The sequence below is a fragment of the Panthera leo genome, chromosome B4 (assembly GCF_018350215.1).
Source record: "Panthera leo isolate Ple1 chromosome B4, P.leo_Ple1_pat1.1, whole genome shotgun sequence".
NCBI classification, from domain to species: Eukaryota; Metazoa; Chordata; class Mammalia; order Carnivora; family Felidae; genus Panthera; species Panthera leo.
The window spans coordinates 17,701,147-17,720,960 of NC_056685.1; the positions used below are offsets into that span (position 1 = coordinate 17,701,147).

At 35.5% G+C, this 19,814-nt stretch overlaps 1 protein-coding gene across 1 annotated transcript in view; it reads left to right on the forward strand.

Annotated features, from left to right (window-relative positions):
- The window catches only part of MALRD1 (MAM and LDL receptor class A domain containing 1), a 774,784-nt gene that overhangs the window by 322,489 nt on the left and 432,481 nt on the right, over positions 1-19,814 (forward strand). Inside the window, exons 23-24 of the mRNA XM_042948257.1 lie at positions 849-959; positions 5,061-5,274. Coding sequence (XP_042804191.1) covers positions 849-959; positions 5,061-5,274 — 325 coding nt within the window. The remainder of the gene's footprint in view (positions 1-848; positions 960-5,060; positions 5,275-19,814) is intronic.

The window sequence follows — 19,814 nt, forward strand, 5'->3', positions numbered from 1 at the left end:
AACCATTACAGGATTACCTCCACTTTCGAAAGTCAAAACCCTCACAAACCCTTTACCAGAATGATTCTTTTGGTTGTACACATTGTATTTTTAAAAAGTAATGTTGTGATATAATTAAATTAGCCATCTAAGTCAATTAACTTTAAAATGTGGAATTGTTTTATCCTGTCCCTGTTCTCTTCAGTTACTCTCTTGTTGGCTCATTTTGTAGCATTCTAGGACAGCCATGATAATTTGTCTCCTAAGACAAATCTGAATTTCCCTTTGGAATAAGGATATAGTACTGGGGAGAATTTGGGGTTTCACGGCTCTTGGGTAGGGAGCTCTTCCCATCACAGCATGAGTCAGTGCCCACACATACCACCCACGTGTGCTGTTAAAAATATTGAATGGGCTCCCACTATAACACCACTGTCCCTATTGAACCCAAGAGGATAAGGAAGTAAAGTCATCTTGAAAAAAGCACTTTAGTAAGTAATAAGTGAAGTAATACGTGCTTTTTAGTCGACTCCATGAATATTATTTAATTCATAAAATTCCAATAGTTACTGCTGTCAGGTTTTTAACAGCTGATGTGGTTAAGAGCTCTTAATTAAATGTTGCCCAGATCCTTTGGACTTGACTGACAGATATTCATGTACACTTTTATTACACAAAGCTTGTGAGGTACCCTGGAGACACATTGCTGTACAGAAAACAAAGACATCTAATGAAAAATGTCCCTGCTTTTCTCCAAGGGAATTCATGTTGATATTAAAATTTAAAAAAAATCACTGGGAGAATTCTAAATGTTTAAAATTTATCAAGACAGAATATTTTAACACCTCTTACTTGATTTATTTCTGTAGGTACTCAGCAAGAAAGACAATGTTACTTCTAAATTGTGGGCTCAAAGTGGACAGCAGGGTGCACAGTGGAAAAGAGTAGAAGTGTTTTTAGGCGTTCAATCACATATACAGGTTTGTAATCCAAGTAGTTGGGTGATGAAGAAATTCTGTTGATTTTTTTCTCTAATCCTACTTTATTTCCTCTGCTCATGGCCTTCTTGCCCTCCCATCCCCTTTCTGATGTGTTACATGAATACCTCCCACTCCATGTAGAATTTCCGTAAGGAACTTACAGCTTCAGATGTCCTAATTCTTCCTAGTTAGACAACCATATTCTAGGAATATGTAATGCCAACCATGCTCCACTTCATAATCGGCCTACCTCATATAAAGAACACCTCCCCCTATTAACAAATGTATTCTCAGGGACATTGGAGTAATTATGTAAATTTATTTCAAACCTAATTAAAACGACAGACTTTTGAAAGCACATTATGTTGTTGAAATTTATTAGAGATAATTTACTTAATTCAAAAATATTTTGGGGAGGCACGAAATTGTGTGATGCTGTATTTTTGCCTTCATGGAGATGACAATAATATTAGGAGGATAAGACCTATATGCATCTAATAATTAAAGCAAAAAGAACACGTAGGGCATAGATTAAAATGCTTGAACTGAAGATAATTACTTGCCAAGGTAATTGGTATGGGTTTTGTTTTTTATGGATTATCAAGAAAATAAGAGCTCGTGGACGTGTGTGTGTTTGTGTGTGTGTGTGTGTGTGTGTGTGTGTGTGTGTGTGTGTGTGTTTCACAGAAGAGGGGTTTTATTGGAAGATAAGGCTTAGCTATTAAGATTTTTAAGACCTGGATCTGGAGAGTGAGAATCCAGAGGTATTTATGCTGGGAACATTTCTTAGTCTTAACTGCACAAAGCTTAATCTCATGAATTTAAAACCATTTATCTCTAGATAGAAGATACAATATCTTGGCTAATTATTGTGTTTCCAGTCCTCTGCATAAGTAGAAATAGTAGCCAGTTCTCCTGTGAATATTCAGGAGGTACAGTCATGTGCTGTGTCTGATAGATCAGCCCTTCTCAATTCCAGTGGAAGCCCAGACTAGCTACAGTTGTCTAAAGGCATTGATACAGAGAGCATTGTCCCCAATTTCTTGGAATGATAGGTGTTATAAATTCCATATATATTTTTTAAATGTTTATTTATTTTGAGACAGAGTGCAAGTGGGCAAGGGGCAGAGAGAGAGGGAGGGAGAGGGAATCTCAAGCAGTCACCACAATGTCAGTGCAAAGCCCAATGAGGGGCTTGAACCCACAAATGATGATATCATGACCTAAGCCGAAGTTGGACGGTTACTTGACTCAGCCACCCAGGCACACCATGAATTCCACATATTTTTGATCTCTCACTGAAGTCCACTTTTCTTATGGGTCATTTGTATTTAATTTAGTAAACTGAGAAGAAATAAGTTCACCCTGAAGGTGTAATTTTTGGACTGCAATTTCGTATTACACAACATGAAATTTAATATCAAAATGATTCCACCTGTTCAGTGTCCAAGATCTTTTAACTGAGCCTCAGCAAGAACATGTAGAAGATTTTGCTGCTGCCAGACATAGGCTCTACCCTACGCAATGAATTCTTACCTAGTTCTGTGCAAGCAGAATGCTTATATAGTAAAATCGTGTTCAAAATAACAAAAGAGATTTCAGCAGGAAGAATTAATTATTAATTTAGCCTTTCTGAAATTTGGTTTGTCATTTATTGAAATTTTATTGAAGAGGAATATGCCCATGTTGTTTGAATCTTAAACTTAGATATTAATGGCTTGTGAATATTTGATGTTTTTTGTGATTCACTCATTCCTACAATACAAACTTATTAAGCACCCTACCATGGGCAAAACTCATTCCCATGCACTGGAGATAGAGTGATGAGCCAGGCATACTCTCCATGATTCTTCCATTTTTACAATACGATTCCCTTTCACCTCAGAAAGAGGAATACCTCTAACCGTTGAGTAAGAGTAGAAGATATTTTTTGAAATATCTGAATCAGTACTGGGTGGTTTTCAGAGTTTTATTTGGGAGACCTCAAACTTAAACAGAGTATTTATTTAAAATATTTTGTATATAACTAGAACAGTCATTCACATAGCTCTTAATAAATGCTAAGTACTATACCATGACTCTGAAATGTTTATTCCTTTAGTGTTTCCAATAATTGCATAATCACTCTCTCCATTTTCTAGGTTAGAATACAGAAAGACCTGCACATTAGGAAACTTACTCTAGTTGTATTTTACAAAATGGCTTAGATAGGCTTTAAACATAGACAGTTTATCTACCAGTCCATAATCCAACTGCTATGCCATATTGCTTCCCAGCTTTTCCAAGATAGTTGACCCTGCATTTATACTACTGAAAAAAAATATAATTACTCTTTTAGAAAAGTGTAATCAGTATTCAAGTCTATGGACTCTTAACATTTTATGGACCATTGGGATCATAAGCAATGATTTGATCATTTGGACATGGCAGACACCTGAGATTCTGTCTATAGGACTGCACATGAACAAATTAATAAAGGAACACTTATCTGATTTCTTATTTACAGAACATTGCATCACATATTTAAGTGGTTAGATGTATCCAGACAATAAAGAACCCTTTTCCTTTTGTGTATCAGTATTTCCTTATAAAAACATTGTAGTCCTTATTATTTTTTCCAGTTTTGCCTCTTTTTAATAATTGCCAATCTCTCAATCTATCAAATTTATTTTTCTTTTCCAGCATATCTGTTATGAAGAACAATTTATATAAATTTGTTATATGAATTTTTGAAATTTAATTTTTATTTTTTGTTTTGATAATTTGAGAGACATTATTTGCATTTATTCTATCGTCTCATCTTAAAAGGAAAACACATAGGTTTTCATATAGTCATATAAAAGGATAACACATCTTAGGGACAAATGATAATTCTTTCATGAAAAATGATTGTTTAGATTTGGTCAAAAGGTGCTCTTGAGTTTGCACAATAAATATTTGTATAAAATCACTGAGGTAAATCTTTAGTCCTTGTTAACTCATTTCTAACTGTTCTAAATTTTTTTTAGAATATATGAATACTTCTGGGGTGCATGGGTGGCTCAGCTGGTTAAGTGTACGACTTTGGCTCAGGTCATGATCTCATAGCTCGTGAGTTCTAGCCCCACGTCAGGCTCTGTGCTGACAGCTCAGAGCCCAGAGCCTGCTTCAGATTCTGTGTCTCCCTTTCTCTCTGCCCCTCCCTCTCTCACGCTCTATCTCCTTCTGTCTCACAAAAAAAACAAACAAAACGAAACTTAAAAAATAATAAAATTTATGAATACTTCTTATCTTAACACACAAACAGATATTTGGCACACAGAGAAATATAACAGAAGTACTCTGAGTTAATCTCACTCAGAAATTTGAAACTAAACAGTTTGTGACTATTTATGTTCCATGAAACAGTGTTCATTGTTCGTCTAAGCAGTGGTAATGTCACAAACTGAAGGTGGGATTTCTAAACATTTTAGCAACTCCTGTTATTATTTCTAATCATTTCTAATTCTTTTGGATTCCATATAAATGGAAGCTCGCTGTCAAACAGTGGAACACATAAGGATTTTGTTCACCACATACGTTAATCAAAGGCAAATCCAAATCTTTTTAATTTCAAAGATGTGGGAAATTAAAAAAAAAAAACAGCTCATGTTATTGAGGTTTGATATCTTTGTTTTCACATAGTTGGGATTGATAGATCTGAGAAGTGGCAAGAATTGGGCAGAACAGAGGGTGTGTCACATCCTCATTCTCTTGGTGCTCTCTGTCACCGGATTGGCCTCCTCTCCATATGCAGTGAGGCTGTAAGAAATGAGCAGGTATTGTTTTGGATCAGAGAACCACATAGGCAGCAGTGGGTGGGTTTGTGGCTCCTACAGGTTTTCGGTGCCACCTGTCCTAAAAATCTAAACAAGAGGCACTGATATTACCATTTTCACATTTTAGGTGTTGAGGGTGGCACAGATATCACATGACCCTCAGACTTCCTGGGTCAGTTTCATTATGGGAGTATCGTTACGAGATTCCAGCCTGATAATCCTGTATTTAATGTTTGCCTCAATTTTTGAATGCTTGGACGGCTCAATTGACATCTTTCTTTTTCTTTTTTTTTTTTTTTTAAAGATTGTCCTCAGGGCAAAGCGTGGTGTCAGTTACATGGGAGATGTAGCAGTGGATGATATTTCCTTTCAAGATTGTTCCCCCCTACTTAGCCCAGACAGAAAGTGTACTGCTCAAGAATTCACGTGTGCAAACAGGCACTGCATTGCAAAGGACAAGCTGTGTGATTTTGTGAATGATTGCGCTGATAATTCAGATGAGTCTCCTTTCATTTGCAGTAAGTGGAAGTTTTCTGTTTCCTTGCTTTTGCCTTTATCTCCTACAACCTTGCACTGTATGTGGTGTGTTAATTGCTGAAACATAGAAAAAGTATGTATGGTTCAGCACCCAGAGCAGGTAAGGTGATTGACCTATTTAAATATGTTTCTTTCTTTCTCTCAGCACTAAATTTAGAACTGTAATTCATTTTAAAATGAGTTGGTGGGGGTGCCTGGGTGGCTCATTCGGTTAAGCATCTGACTTCTGCTAAGGTCATGATCTCATGGTTCACGAGTTCGAGCCCCTCATCGGGCTCTGTACTGGCAGCTCAGAGCCTGGAGCCTGCCTCGGATTCTGTGTCTCCCTCTCTTCCTGCCCCTCCCCTGCTCACTGTCTGTCTCTGTCAAAAACAAACAAAAACATTAAAACAAGTTGGTGGGGGCACCTAGGAGGCTCAGTCGGTTGAGCATCCAACTTCAGCTCAGGTCATTATCTCACCATTCATGAATTCAAGCCCTGCATCGGGCTCACTGATGTCAGCACAGATCTTGCTTTAGATCCTCTGTCCCCCTCTCTCTCTGCACCTCCCCACTCATGCTGTGTCTCTTAAAAATAAATAAACATTTAAAAAATCGAGTTGGGAGCTTGGTGTGTTTGAGATAATTGGCTATAGATTGGGAAACAAGCGTCTTCAAAGACAAACAGAATGGAAACAAATATTTTTCATGTGAAGGCAAGTTTTGGAGAAAAGACAAGCAAAGCGTCCTTTAAAGCCATGCAGGGCTGACAAATTCATGCAGGGCCGACAAGCCTCTATCCTTTGATGCATTTTAGAGTTGCCATTCCTTTATGTAAATTATGAGATGTGATAAATTGTTAAAAAAATAAATATCCAGATAATATATTAGACAAAGTGATCTTCTAAAGGATATACGTATCAATTATATGATATTGTAGGAGACCAACTCGTAATAAACAGCACCTATTAAGATATCCTCAGCTAAATGGGCCATATATGCTCATTTGGGTAAGTCTGTAAATTGTGCAATGCAGTCCAGTGATTACCTCATCTCATCGCAAATGAGCTGAATACAGATTGTCAAAATGAAGGTTGACAAATTATTCCATTTGTAATAATTTCTGAGCAAGAATATTATAGTTTGAGCCTTTTATTGTTTTGTTTTTGTTTTTGGTCTGTTGAACCAAATCTGGAATATCCAGAACAACTTCAGTATAAGAGCTCACATTTGTATAGAACTTTTACATTTCAAAGCCCTTTTATCTACTAATCTCTACCTGATCTTCATAGAAGCCCTGCAGGGTGAGTGGGACACATATTATTAGTGCATTCCATAGATGAAGCTCTTAACAGACATGGTTATGTTTTGTCAGTTTTAAGACTGATGGTGACAGAATTGCTCATAGAATCAGGTATTTTATGATTCACTTCTTTGTCCAAGCTCCCCTTCCAGCTATGTGTAAAACCGAACCTTAAAAATACATATAAAAATGTTATACATGTAGAAGTCCTATTTATATCATGTAACAGTTCCTTTAGTTGTGGATTATTTCTTACATCTATTACCACAGATGAACCAAGCAAAACTATTTGGTGACTCTTGAATTCTATATTAATATATATCTTTACCTTATAAATATTTTCTGCATATTTAGTTTCTGCATCACATGCTTTTACATTTTCTTCATTGTCATTTTCATTTCAGTATCACAGAAATCTCTTAGGTTATCAGTCAAATAGAACAGACATTTTGCTTTTGAATTTTATGAGTCATGTGGCAAATGTATCTCTTTCTCGAGATCAAATTTGATGCCATTTTTTAATAGTTAAAGTATCGATTTATTTATGGTTAAGTTTTCCCTTTACTCTGTGTATTTATGTTCTAAGTTTGTAAATATTTCTAGGAATGCTTTATCTGTATTTAGGAAAGGATGCTGATGTACTAAGAGAGTCTGAAAATCTGGGACCTTACTGTCTTGGTAGTGTTTTGTTTTGTTTTGTTTTTGTAACGTTGGCACATACTCTTAGATTAGTTTTAGGTGTACAATATAGTGATTCAGCAACCGTGTACAATATGCTGTGCTCACAAGCTACCATCTGTCACCATACAAGGCTGATACAATACCATCGACTATATTCCCTATGCTGTATTTTTCATCCCCATGACTTATTCCATGATTGGAAGCCTATGTCTCCCACTCCCCTTCACCCATTTTGCCCCTCCCCCTCCCCTCCTCCCCTCCGGCAACCCTCAGTCTCTTCTCTGTATTTATAGGTTTGACTCTGCTTTCTGTTTGTTTCTTCATTTGTGCTTTAGATTCCACATATAAATGAAATCATATGGTATTTATCTTTCTCTGACCTATTTCACTTAGCATAATATTGGTAGTCCTTTTGTATGAAAACAAAGAAAAAAGTAATCATAAGCCTTTGGAGGGAAAGTTGTACCAGAAGGTGCTTTTTAGTGAATTGATTGCCAGATCACTCTTGTGAAAAGTTTGAGTGGGGTTACTTGTATCAATAATATTGGAGCATGATGGCTGAATTGCTTCTAGATATTACAGCATATAGAAAAAAAAAAAAGAACAACTTTTTCAGTTCATTAGAATGAATCAACGGCAACAAAAAGTCAGAACAAACCCTAAAAAGAAACCCACATTTCGATATTGGTTCTCATACGTTAATATTTTTTTTTAATCTTTATGTATTTTTGAGAGAGAGAGAAAAAAAGCGCAAGATGGGGAGGGGCAAGGAGAGAGGGAGACAGTAGATCCTCAGCCCCTGATGTGAGGCTCAAACTCATAAACCCTGACTGAGATCATGGCCCGAGCCCAAGTTGGAAGTCTGACACTTAGCTGACTGAACCACCCAGGCACCCTCATGAGTATGATTTTTTAAATAACATTGTTTATTTTTACCACGTATTATTTTTTAAGTTTATTTATTTATTTTGAGAGAGACTGAGAAAGAGAGAGAGAATCCCAAGCAGGATCTGCACTGTCAGCAGGGAGCCTGATGTGGGACTGGAGCTCACGAAACCAGGAGATCATGACCTGGGCTGAAACTGACTCAGATGCTTAATCAACTGAGCCACCTGGGTGCTCCTATTATGTATTTTTTTAAGTTTATTTAATTTTTTTTTTTTTTTTTTTTTTTTTTAAGTCATCGCTACACATGATGTGGGGCCTGAACTCACAATCCCGAGTTGCATATTGTCCCTGCTAAGCCAGCCAGGTGCCCCTTTATTATGTAGTTTTAAAAATTCTCCTAGGGACACCTGGGTGAGTCAGTGGCTTAGGCATTTGACTTTGGCTCCGGTCATGATCTCACAGTTTGTGAGTTTGAGCCCCCCATCAGGCTGTTTGCTGGCAGCACGGAGCCTGCTTCAGATCCTCTGTCCCTCTCTCTCTCCCCGTCCTCTGCTCACAAGAGGAGCTTGTGAGGAGCTCTGCTCTCTCAAAAATAAACAAACATTTAAAAAATTCACCTATATTCCCATTCTACAGGATTAAATGTTTTATTTATAGAGTGGCTAGAATATGCTATATGAATTATGAGTTATTATCCTGTGTATAATGTAAACTTTGATGCTTTAATTAGACCCAGGAGAATAGGAAGAAAAAATCTTGACAATTACCATAGCAACTGATTTCAAGAAATTTGGCTGGTAACTAGTCAAATATTTAGCCTGAAATTCCACTGTATTTGGGGTTTTTAATTGTTGGTTTCTTGAGAATTCTAGGTAAAGACTGATCATATATCATGACTCTAAGAAAATTTCCCAAGTATCCTTAAGTAGAAATACACCATGGAGGAATAGTGGAAGGAATTTAAAAACTCTTTTTACAGGAATGGATTATCTCTGATAATGTGATATTTTATATCATTTTATAAAAGAATCCTTTAAAAAACAAAAGCACTTGCTGCTTTAATTTTCTGTAGATTAGTATAGACTCTGAAAACAAAATTCGGCAGAAAGATGAAAATGTTATTTTTGGCTTTATTATGTAAATAACATGTCTAAAATATGGGATATGGTCAAAGAAGAAAGTGATTTGTACATCCAACAACTCTAAAATCTTATCTGAACGTATCTTTGCCACTGATATAGATGCACCTTTGGAAAGCAACCATATTTTTTGTTTCACCATATACTCCAATTAGCATATTTATTGTTCATACACAATTAAGAGGGTCTCACGCATACTGGAAATAATTTAATTCTATACCCTAATTAGTAAGGATGCTGGATATTTAATCAACACAATTAGTAAGTAATCTGAACTTAATGGGCAAATGTAACACTGTATTTACTATCTGCAGATATCGATTGTTTGCAAGCACACACAGAATACTTACCAAAAAAGAGAGATTATATTATTAAACATTAAAGCAATTGCAATTGTTTTAAGTGGATTAAAGTGACATAGACCCTGTCTTTTTAATTAGGCTTGAAATCTATTGGAAAACAAAAGCAGGAAAATACCTATTGGTTGGGAGAAACACACTTTTAATAATAACCTATGCTTCCCCTCCAAAAAAAATTACAGTAAAATAAGAAAAGGTTTTAAATAAATAGTAATAATAACAATGCTTAAAAATCTTGTGCCATTTAGCTAAGCAAGTAATTAAAGGAAAATTTATAGACTCAACTCCTTATATTAGAAACTAATTACCTAATAGTGCAAATTAATGGTATAGAACTTAGTTGTTAAGATGGAGAGGGTTGGAAAACACATAAAATTTTAAAACCCTGTCAAGAATGATCAAGGGAAGTAGAGAAAACAGAAATAGCAAATAAATTTGAGCATAAATTTATTGAGAAGTTATGTGTCAAGCAGTGTTGAAGACACCTAGTTACATCAGTAAGTAAAACAGACAAAAATCCTTTTCCTCATTTTCTTGATTTAAACAGAAAATGTTCTCCCTCCCCTTCCCCCTGCCCCACCGCCACATTTGTGTATAAATTACAGAGTTTGTTAAAAGGTGACAAGTACTTTGAGAAAATACAGTGTGGGCCGCTGGGTGGCTGAGTCCCTTGAGCCATCAACTCTTGACTTCAGCTCAGGTCATGATCTCCCAGTCATGGGATCAAGCCCTGTGTAGGGGTTTACACTGAGCTGAGCACGGAGCCTGTTTGGGATTCTGTTTTGCTGCCCCTCCCCCACGCTATTCGTTTTCTCTCTCTCTCTCTCTCTCTCAAAATAAACTTAAAAAAAATACAGAGTAAATTGAGGGACACCATAAATGCAGGGAGTGCAAATTGCAGTATTAAGGAGGTGATAAGAACAGACCTGGATGAAAAATGTACAAGCAAATCTTTGAGGCAGGTCTGGGACTTAGTACATGTTCTTTACCTTTAAAAAAAAATTATTATAGCCATCTTAGTGCGTATAGAAGGGAATCCCATTATGGTTTTGATTTATTTGCCTTTCTCTACTAACTAATAATGTTAAGCCATTTTCATGGCTCTTCTTGCACTTATTAGCCATTTGTATGTCTTTTTGGAGAAATGTCGAAATCCTTTGCCCATCTCTTTAGTGGATTATTTGTCTTTTATTGTTGAGTTGTAGGAATTATTTATATATTCTGGATATTAACTTGTTATCAAATACATGATTTGCAGATTTTTTTCTCATTCTGTAGGTTGCCATTTTTATTTTACTTTTTATTTTTAATAGAATTTTTTTAAAAGCAGTTTGAAATTCACAGCAAATCAGAGCTACCGTACACATACAGCCTTGCCCATTATTAGTGTGTCCCCACCAGGGTGGTGATTTGTTACAATCAATGAACCTACATCGATGTGTCCCTCACATTCCGTAGTTTACTTCAGGTTCTCTCATGGTAAAAGGATGTTTGATAAATAATGTAGTGCACTCTTATACTCAATTACAAAATAACGGTTTCATTAAAGTCATTACAAGTATTTTTAAACACATTTTTCCTACTGAATAAAATCATCCTCAAAATACCATTTTTTAGAAATATTATATCAGCGTGCAATTTATCTGTTAGAAAATAATCTAAACTCATCTACTCAAATCTGGGTCTGTGGACAAACAAATCTTTTGTTAGAGTTCAGTACCCACCCCAGAATTATAAGTTGCATTGTAACAACATTCTTCGGTGAGTCGTATGTGCATTAAAATTTGAGAAGCGTGAAAAGGCGGGCCTACGCCGGCTGACTCCATCTTGTTCTGTGTTCTCCACCTTGAGTGACTATGTCCCCGACATGACCCCTTTTCCGGGAAAATTGCAGAAACCTCAGACCGAGCCTCCTCCCCTTGAGTAACCTCCCTCTCACCCGTTCAAACTTCCTGATCAAAACCCGCCCAGCGACCTGCGTAACAGGACTCCGACCCTTCCCCAGCCAATCGGCTGAGGCCACAGCCATTACCTCACCAACTGCCCCTAGACCCCTATAAAACCTTTGTGCTTTTGAAACTCGCTCTCTCTCCCTGGTATCTCACCGCTGCAGTCGGTGCAGGTAGGGGATTGAGCTCGAGCTAGCTCGAATAAAGGCTCTTTTGCTTTTGCATCGGACTTGGCTCCCTAGTGGTCTTTGGGGATCATGAATTCCGGGCATAACAAGCGCTAATCTAAACAATACACAATTTTGAAAAAGTTGTTGATGAAAAGAGAGAACTGTTATTTTCTTATTGACACATGCACATGTATCAGGCTTTTAATCATTGGCAATAACTAGTGTTTTAAAATAAAATAATTTTGTGTATATCTTCTTGATGAATTTAATTGGTACAGTTATATTGAAGTCAGGATTTAGTGGTTATGTATGTATTTGATTACCAGATATAGTTTTTTGGAGAAACTAAGAAAAATTTTAAATGACCATTCATTCATTCATTCATTCATTCAGGAATATTTATGTAACATCTATTATGTGCCAGGGCTTGGATGCAGTGAATGATGTAGACAAATTTCCTGCATCCATGGAGCTTCCATTGGTTGGGTGGTCACTCTGGTGGTGCGGAGGGACACAAACAAACAAAATAAGTAAAATGGCACAATTTATTTCATAATGGTAAGTGCTCTAGCAAGATGTTAAATAAAGAAAAATAGAAAAAATGTCGGGAATGGTGGCTGTAGTTTCAAATAGGGCAGTCAGAGAAGTCCTTATTGAGAAATTAAAATTTGAACAAAGTGAAAAAAATGGATTAAGCTAAGTTATATCAGGTATTTGTGACTGAATTTTTTAAAACAGTCAAAAGATATTTTAGAAGTCAGCAGTAATGAAAATAATCCTTTCTATATTTTCACCATGTCAATAGCAATGTCCTTTGATTTCTATAAATGTGTGACTATAATTTCCCAACACAGTTATCCTTTAGGATTTTGTTTTGAGTTGACTTATTTATATCCTGACTTCCCTCTCTCATTTGTTATAGCAGAATTCGCACATTTTTTATGAATTTTGGGGGACCAGAGGGTGTGGTTTGATACTCTGATATATGTCTTACTTTTTGCTGACAGTAAGATTACATATAATAATTGCTTATCTACCATATCCAGTTGAGTGCTCCATACGAAACTTTTTAGCATATCAGAATTTGTGTTCATTTGTGGCAAAAATGCAATTCAAAGTGTAGGGTCCCCCAGTAGGAGGGTGACAGTGCAGTAAGGCACATCACTGAAAACCACTGACCTAGACAATTACTTCATTCTTTGTCAGTGATCATATAAAGTCTAAACAAGCACTTTGTAATTAACACTTGTAATTAAAGCACTTTGTAATTAACAAGCACTTGTAAATTAACACAAATTTACTTTCCATTTGTTTATTTGGTAAACATTAGGTACCACTGATATAAATGGCCCTGGAGCATAAACAAACAAAAACAAGATACAACCTAAATAATTGTGGCACTGCTTGTCTAGTAAAAGAGACAGGTACAAACATTTGCATTATGAATGAGAGTCAGAATAAGTACAAATCACTTTTGGAGGGGATAAGGGGAGGTAATTTAGTTACATATGAAATACTAATCCCAGCTTGACCTTTCAAAAGTAATACATCAACTTGAAAACAACTAGTGTGTTTTTAGAGACTTTATTAATCATAGATTGTGAATAGCTTTTGGTTTCTTTGGGAGATTATGTGAGAAGCAGGCCAGGTATCATAATGTGTTAAAAAAGCAGGCTTCCTGTGATGTCTTAAGCATCAGAGATTCATTATTGTAGACTGTAGCTGAATGGGGCTCAGAAAGCTCTCATTGTCTCGTTGCATCCACACGACTCCTGAAACAGAATGCTACGGGCACCAGTGACAGTCACAACAAAGTTTATTACAATGAGAGGCAAGGCCGACCAATAGGGACCAACACTCTTGATAAGAGGGCGGCCCCGAACAGCCGGGGTACAGAGTTTTTATAGCCGATCACATCGTTTTATCATCACCTAGGAACAGAACAAAGAAACAGTTTCCAGATGAGTCAGAAACAGTTGCCAGATGAGTTAGAAACAGTTGCCTAATGAGGTGTTTATTTTAGACTTTCTGCCTCTAAGTTGCAACCAGTGGATCTCCTTGACCCTGCCTCTGATGCTCTTTTCTTTGAACTTTTGTTTCCTTAATTGGTGAAGCCTAATTTACAAGAGTAAAGCAAGGCTGTTATCTCTTAACACAAAGCTGTTATTTTTCAAGCTAAGCGTTAGCCCTACACTACAATTTAACCCTTACAGTCTTTCCAAAATTATCGATACTGGTCCCTGCTCTCACTATCCCAGTGTTTTAAGAGACGTGTTAGGGTAGTATTTTTTATATTTTGAAATCAAGTAGTTATCAGAAACAATTTCTGTGTTAGGAGCATTGTTCAATCAATTTGTGCATTGCAAATTCTCAAAAGGTTGGTACTATCAATAAAATTTTCTAAATTGTCCCCCAAACCCTTTTTGTATGGGAACAAATATTTTCTGTACTGAACATTTGTTTTGTGAAACAGTCTGGAAAATTTTTCTTAGAGAATTTATTATTATTACTTGATAGAATACGGAAATACAAAGGAAGTTAAATTCCTAGTGATGTCATCCAATGAAAATTGGAAAATGATGTTTTTTTTTTTAACTTTGAATTTTGAAGTAATTATAAACTCATAGGAAGTTACAAAGATAGTAGTGAGAAATCTTGTGTACCCTTCTTGCATTTCCCTCAATGCTACTATAATATTAAAACTGGGAAACTGACATTGGTTTCATATGCGTGTGTAAATTCTATGGAAATTTATTACATGTGTAAATTCATGTAAGCATTACCACAATCAAGATATCCCATATTCATTAAAAAAAGATACTCCATCTTCATAAAGATCTTCCTTGAGCTACTCGCTCATAGTTATACTTACTTCTCCCATCTCCAGCCTTGGGAAACTACTACTTTGTTACCCACTTTTATGGTTTGTCATTTTGAGAAGGTTATGTAAATGGAGCCATACAGTAGGTGCCCTTTTGAAACTTTTTTTTTTTCATTCAGCATAACCTTTTGTGATCAGTCAAAATTGTATGTATAAGTCATTTTTTATTTTATTATTTTTTTTTGGTCCTGAGTCATGTCTCGTGGCATGGATGTACTATTTTTCAGAGCAGCTGTGTTATTTTACATTACCACCAACAATGCATGAGAGATGCAGTTTATATGGTTCTTTGTGAGTATTTAGTATCTTTACTATTTTTATTTTTGCTGGCTTTCTGGTATGGAGTAATAATACCTAATCGTGGTTTTAATATGCACTTTTGTGACAGCTAGTGATGTTGAATGTATTCTTGTATGTTTCTTTGCCATCTATATATCATCTTTGGTGAAATGTTTCCTCATGTCTTTTGCCTGTTTTCTAATTTAACTTTTTTAAATTGTTGGGTTTTGAAGGTTTTGTAAATATAGATATAAGTCCTTTGACAGATAAGTGAGTGGCAAATCTTTCCCCCAGGTTTTAAATTGTCTTTTCATAGTCTTAATAGGAAAAGAACAAATGTTTATTTTTATTTTGGTATAACCCTTAGATCTTTCCTTTTAGAGATCATGATTTTGATAATGTATCTGAAAATACAAAGTCTGAAATCTCTAATTTTTTTCCGTATTTTGTTCTAAAACTCATATAGCATTATATTTTATATTTAAATTTATTACTTATGTTTTAAATTTTTATTTAAGGTGTGAGGTTTAGGTCAAGATATTTCCCCCCTATGACTATCTAATTCCTGCGTCATGAATGATAAGACTGTTCTCCCTTCATTTTAGTGTTTCTGTACTTTGGCCAAGTATTGGCTGTACTTGTGTAAAGCTATGTCTGGGTTCTCTATTCGGGATCTATTTACTGATCCAGGCATCTATTCCTCCATCATTACTACAGTCTTGTTAACTAAAGCTAGCTATATAATTTTGAAATTGGGTAGAGTGATTCCTCCTAATATTCCTCTTTTTCAAAATAATGTTATTCTAGTTCCTTTGACTTTTCATAAAAATTTTAGAAAAATCCTGTTCTATACAAATAAAATTTTGTTTAGCTTCATAAAAATTTCATGAAGCACATATATCAACTTGGGGATAGTTACATACTTTATATGTTGAGTCTTCCAGTCCTTGAGCACAGTATGTATGTATGTCTCTTCATTGTTTAGATTTCTTTTTCTTTCTTTCATCAGTGTTTGGTAGTTTTCATCTTAAAAGTCCCATACATACTGTTGAGGAGTAAGAATTTCCTCTGCCTTTCAAGGTTCTTCTGCTGGACGAAGAATCAAATTGACATGAGGCAGATTAACAGGAGAAAATTTTTGTTGTGTATGTACAATCAACACAGACATGGAAATTCCAAAAACAGAGAGGCAACATGATGCTTCGGTGAGCTAAGGAGATGGATAGAGGTTTGAGGTTGCAAAGGTGAGAAAGAACATTAGCAGGAGAGTGGGAGAAGATGTTTGGAAAGCAAAGGTTGCCCTATTATGTAGGTGAGTTTCTTAGGGAAGGAGGAATCTCTGTTTATAGCTGTCTTCATAGTACAAGCAGGCAGTTGAGGGGCAAGAGGTAAAGAGCGTTCCCTGAATCTGCTGGGTTTTTGCTTTTAATGCAAAATAATTTTCCTGCCAGAGTGGCCCAACTTGGGGTGACTTATCCTTGTCCTCTTTATAAAATATACACCTAAATATTTCATTTTTTGAAGGATTATAAATGCTATCACATTTTTTGTTTTTTATTTACTTTTGAGAGAGAGAGAGAGTGTGAGTGTGCGTAGGAGTGAGAGCCAGGGAGAGGCAGAGAGAGAGAGAGGAGACAGAGGATCCAAAGCAGGCTTGATGGACTGAGCCCCCTGGGTGCCCAAAGGCTATTACATTTTTAATTTTGGTTTCTATGGGTTCATTGTTGGTACATAAAAATACAACTAATTTTATATATTGAACTTGTATCCTGCAACCTTGCTGACTCATTTATTAGCTTTCAGAGTTTTACAATACATTCTTTAGATTTCTTCTGTAGACATATCATCTGAAAATTGGGACTGTTGGAAGTCTTCCTTTCTGGTCTTTGTACCTTGAAGATTTGGTAGAAATGTCCAGTGATTCATCTGAGCCTAGAGATTTCTTTTTCAGGGATTTTTAAATTATGAGTTCAGTTTCCTTTATAGTTATGAATTTGTGCAAATTATTTTGTATTGGCTAAGACTGTGCTTTGCAAAGCACGGGTCCATTTCATGTCAGTTGTCAAGTGTGCATGTAGAGTTGTTTATATCATTGTTGTGTTATCTTTTTGATACCCACAAGGTTTGATATATCCTGTTTCATTTCTACTATAAGTGACTTATGTCTTCTTTCTCTTTGCTTTGCTAATCATTTTTTTTTAATTGAAAATGCCAATTAATTAAAGAGGAGACATAGCTACTAACTCTTTTATAAATACAACATAAGTAATTTGTCAAAATATGATTCAAAGTTCAAGTAGTTGAATTATAAAAACAAAGAATCTTAGAATTTGAGAGGGTAAAAGAAGTTAGTCCAACCTCTTTGGAATAGGATCTAACACAAAGACTTCTGCTAAGGACTCATTTTTCTCAATTACAATTAGTCCTATATCTCCATCCTACCACATATCACACTCTATTAAAATGTGAGAGAAATCCACTAGGACATGTTTGTTGGTGGATCAGCCCCAACATTTAAATTGCTACTGCTAGTGATAAATGAATTACCAACAAATAAAGGAATCATTTCTATAACTTCCCCAACCTGGCAGACAAAGTAGGTGGGTAGGGAGATTCACCTAATTCCTGCTTAAACGCTTTCATACGAAATAGTACACTACCTCTTTTCATCTAAAGGAAACCCTTGTCATAATGTTTTTCCTAATATTGAATCAGTATTTCCATATTTTCACAGTATGGGTTTTTAATGATAATCTTTCTTATTACTTGTAATTCTCTATGATAAAACTTGAAGAATTGGCAACAGATACCATTGATTCTGCACATCTTTTCTTATTCTTCTTTCTCATGTTTGTAGTCATAGTGTCTGTATAAATATTCTTGAATTCTTTAATAACATCATATATGCATGATTTTAGAGCTCTACTCTCTGGCCTTCCTCTTAATGTATGGTTTCAATTCTCAAATTTTCCCTTAAACATGAGAATTAAGTATTCAGAAAATACCACAGTACTCTAATTAGAATTAGACCATCACAAAAATATTCAGTATCCCCCTTTTTTCATCTACTGTAACAGATTCATACAGCCTAGGAATTTTAGGAGTTTAGTTTTTATTCTTTTAGTTAGTCTTATGTTGATCATGACTAAGAACAATGAGTAGGAAGTTGCATGAATAAATAACAAATAAGGAAGATTCCAAATAGTAAGAATTACAAAGATAGTAGGAAAGACTCAAAGGAAAGAGAGACCACCTGGTGAGTTTGTGGAATAGAAATCTTAGCATCTGAAGCATTTAGATTAAGAGGGGGAAATGGCTAGAAATGAGTTCAGAGAGACAAGGAGGGGAATCTGGTAGTACACGTTAAGAAATTTGTGTTTTAATTTAGAGTAATAGAAAGTCATTTTAGGATATTAAATAGGGAAATAATATAATAAAATTTAGTGTTTAGAAAAATCACTCTGACAGCAGTGTAGTTGACAGTAATTATGAATGCATGGGGATTAGTCAGGAAACTCTATTAGTATTCCATTAAAGAGATAATAGTTTCAGGGTACATTCAATGAAGATGGAAAGAAGTGAATACATGTTTAGAAGAGAAAAATCTATAAATGTGATTGTTAACTGTGGAGGATTTCTGGGTTGGATAAATGAGTAACTGGAAGTTTCATTTACTCTTCTTAATTAATGAAACAAGAGAATGAGGTGGTTTTAAAGGACATTATTTCACTTTCTGATTTGTCTAGTTTGAGATATGTGTGGGTCTTCCAAATGGAGATCTGTCCAATAAAAAGATGGCTAAATAGATCTTAAGCTTGGGAAGGCATTTCTGCAGCAGACATAAAATTGGGAACCATCAATATATGGCGGTAATTAACATAATCGAATGGATAATATCACCTAAGGAGGGTATGTACAATGTGAAGAGAAGAAATTGCATAGGATCAAACCCTGAATTTACCAATATTTATGAGGAAGAATCTTATAAGAGAGAGAAAGGAAGTAACTAGAAGGAAAAGGAAAGAAAAAAACCCAGATCCTGGTGTCATAGAAGACAAGGAAAGTTATAATTCTGAAAGGAAAAAGTGGGTAACATTACCAAAGAAGCGAACATCAAATAAGTACTGAAAAATCTCTATTAGATTTAATAATAAGTGGGTAATTGGCAATCACCAAGTGTCATTTTCAGAAAGTGATAGAAATATGGGTTTGGAAATTACTGTTAACATGCAGTGGTTTTAAATCTATTCCCCACCTGCAGTCATTCTGGATGATACCTATCTCATCCATTTACATTTAAACTGAAAAGTAGGAATTGCCACTTATTGATATTAAAATTCCATTATCAAAGTTTCTACCAATCATTGAGCCTATCCAAACTCATATAATCAGTGTAAACAGACAATCTAGTTGAATGGTTATATGCCTTCCCCATATCTTCATTCTATCATCAATCAATTTATTCCAGTTATATTAAGAAATAATTGACTTACATCATTTTTATAAGTTTAGTGTGTACAGTATGATGGTTTTATTTACATATATTGTGAAATGATACCACAACAGTTTCAGCTAACATATATCTTCAGCTAACATATATCTTCTTATTTTATTTTATTTTATTGAAATGTTTATTTTTGAGACAGTAGGAAAGGAAGAGGGAGTGGGGGGAGGGGCAGATAGAGGGAGACAGAGGATCTGAAGCAGGCTTTATGCTGACAGCAGAGAGCTCAATGTGAGGCTTGAACTCCTGAACAGTGACATCATGACCTGAGCTGAAGTCGGATGCTTAACTGACTGAGCCACGCAGGTGCTCCTGTTTTGATATCTTTTGATGTCAATATGCTTTAACAACTTTTCATTTTCTCTTGTGTTTTTACCACAGAATTTTGT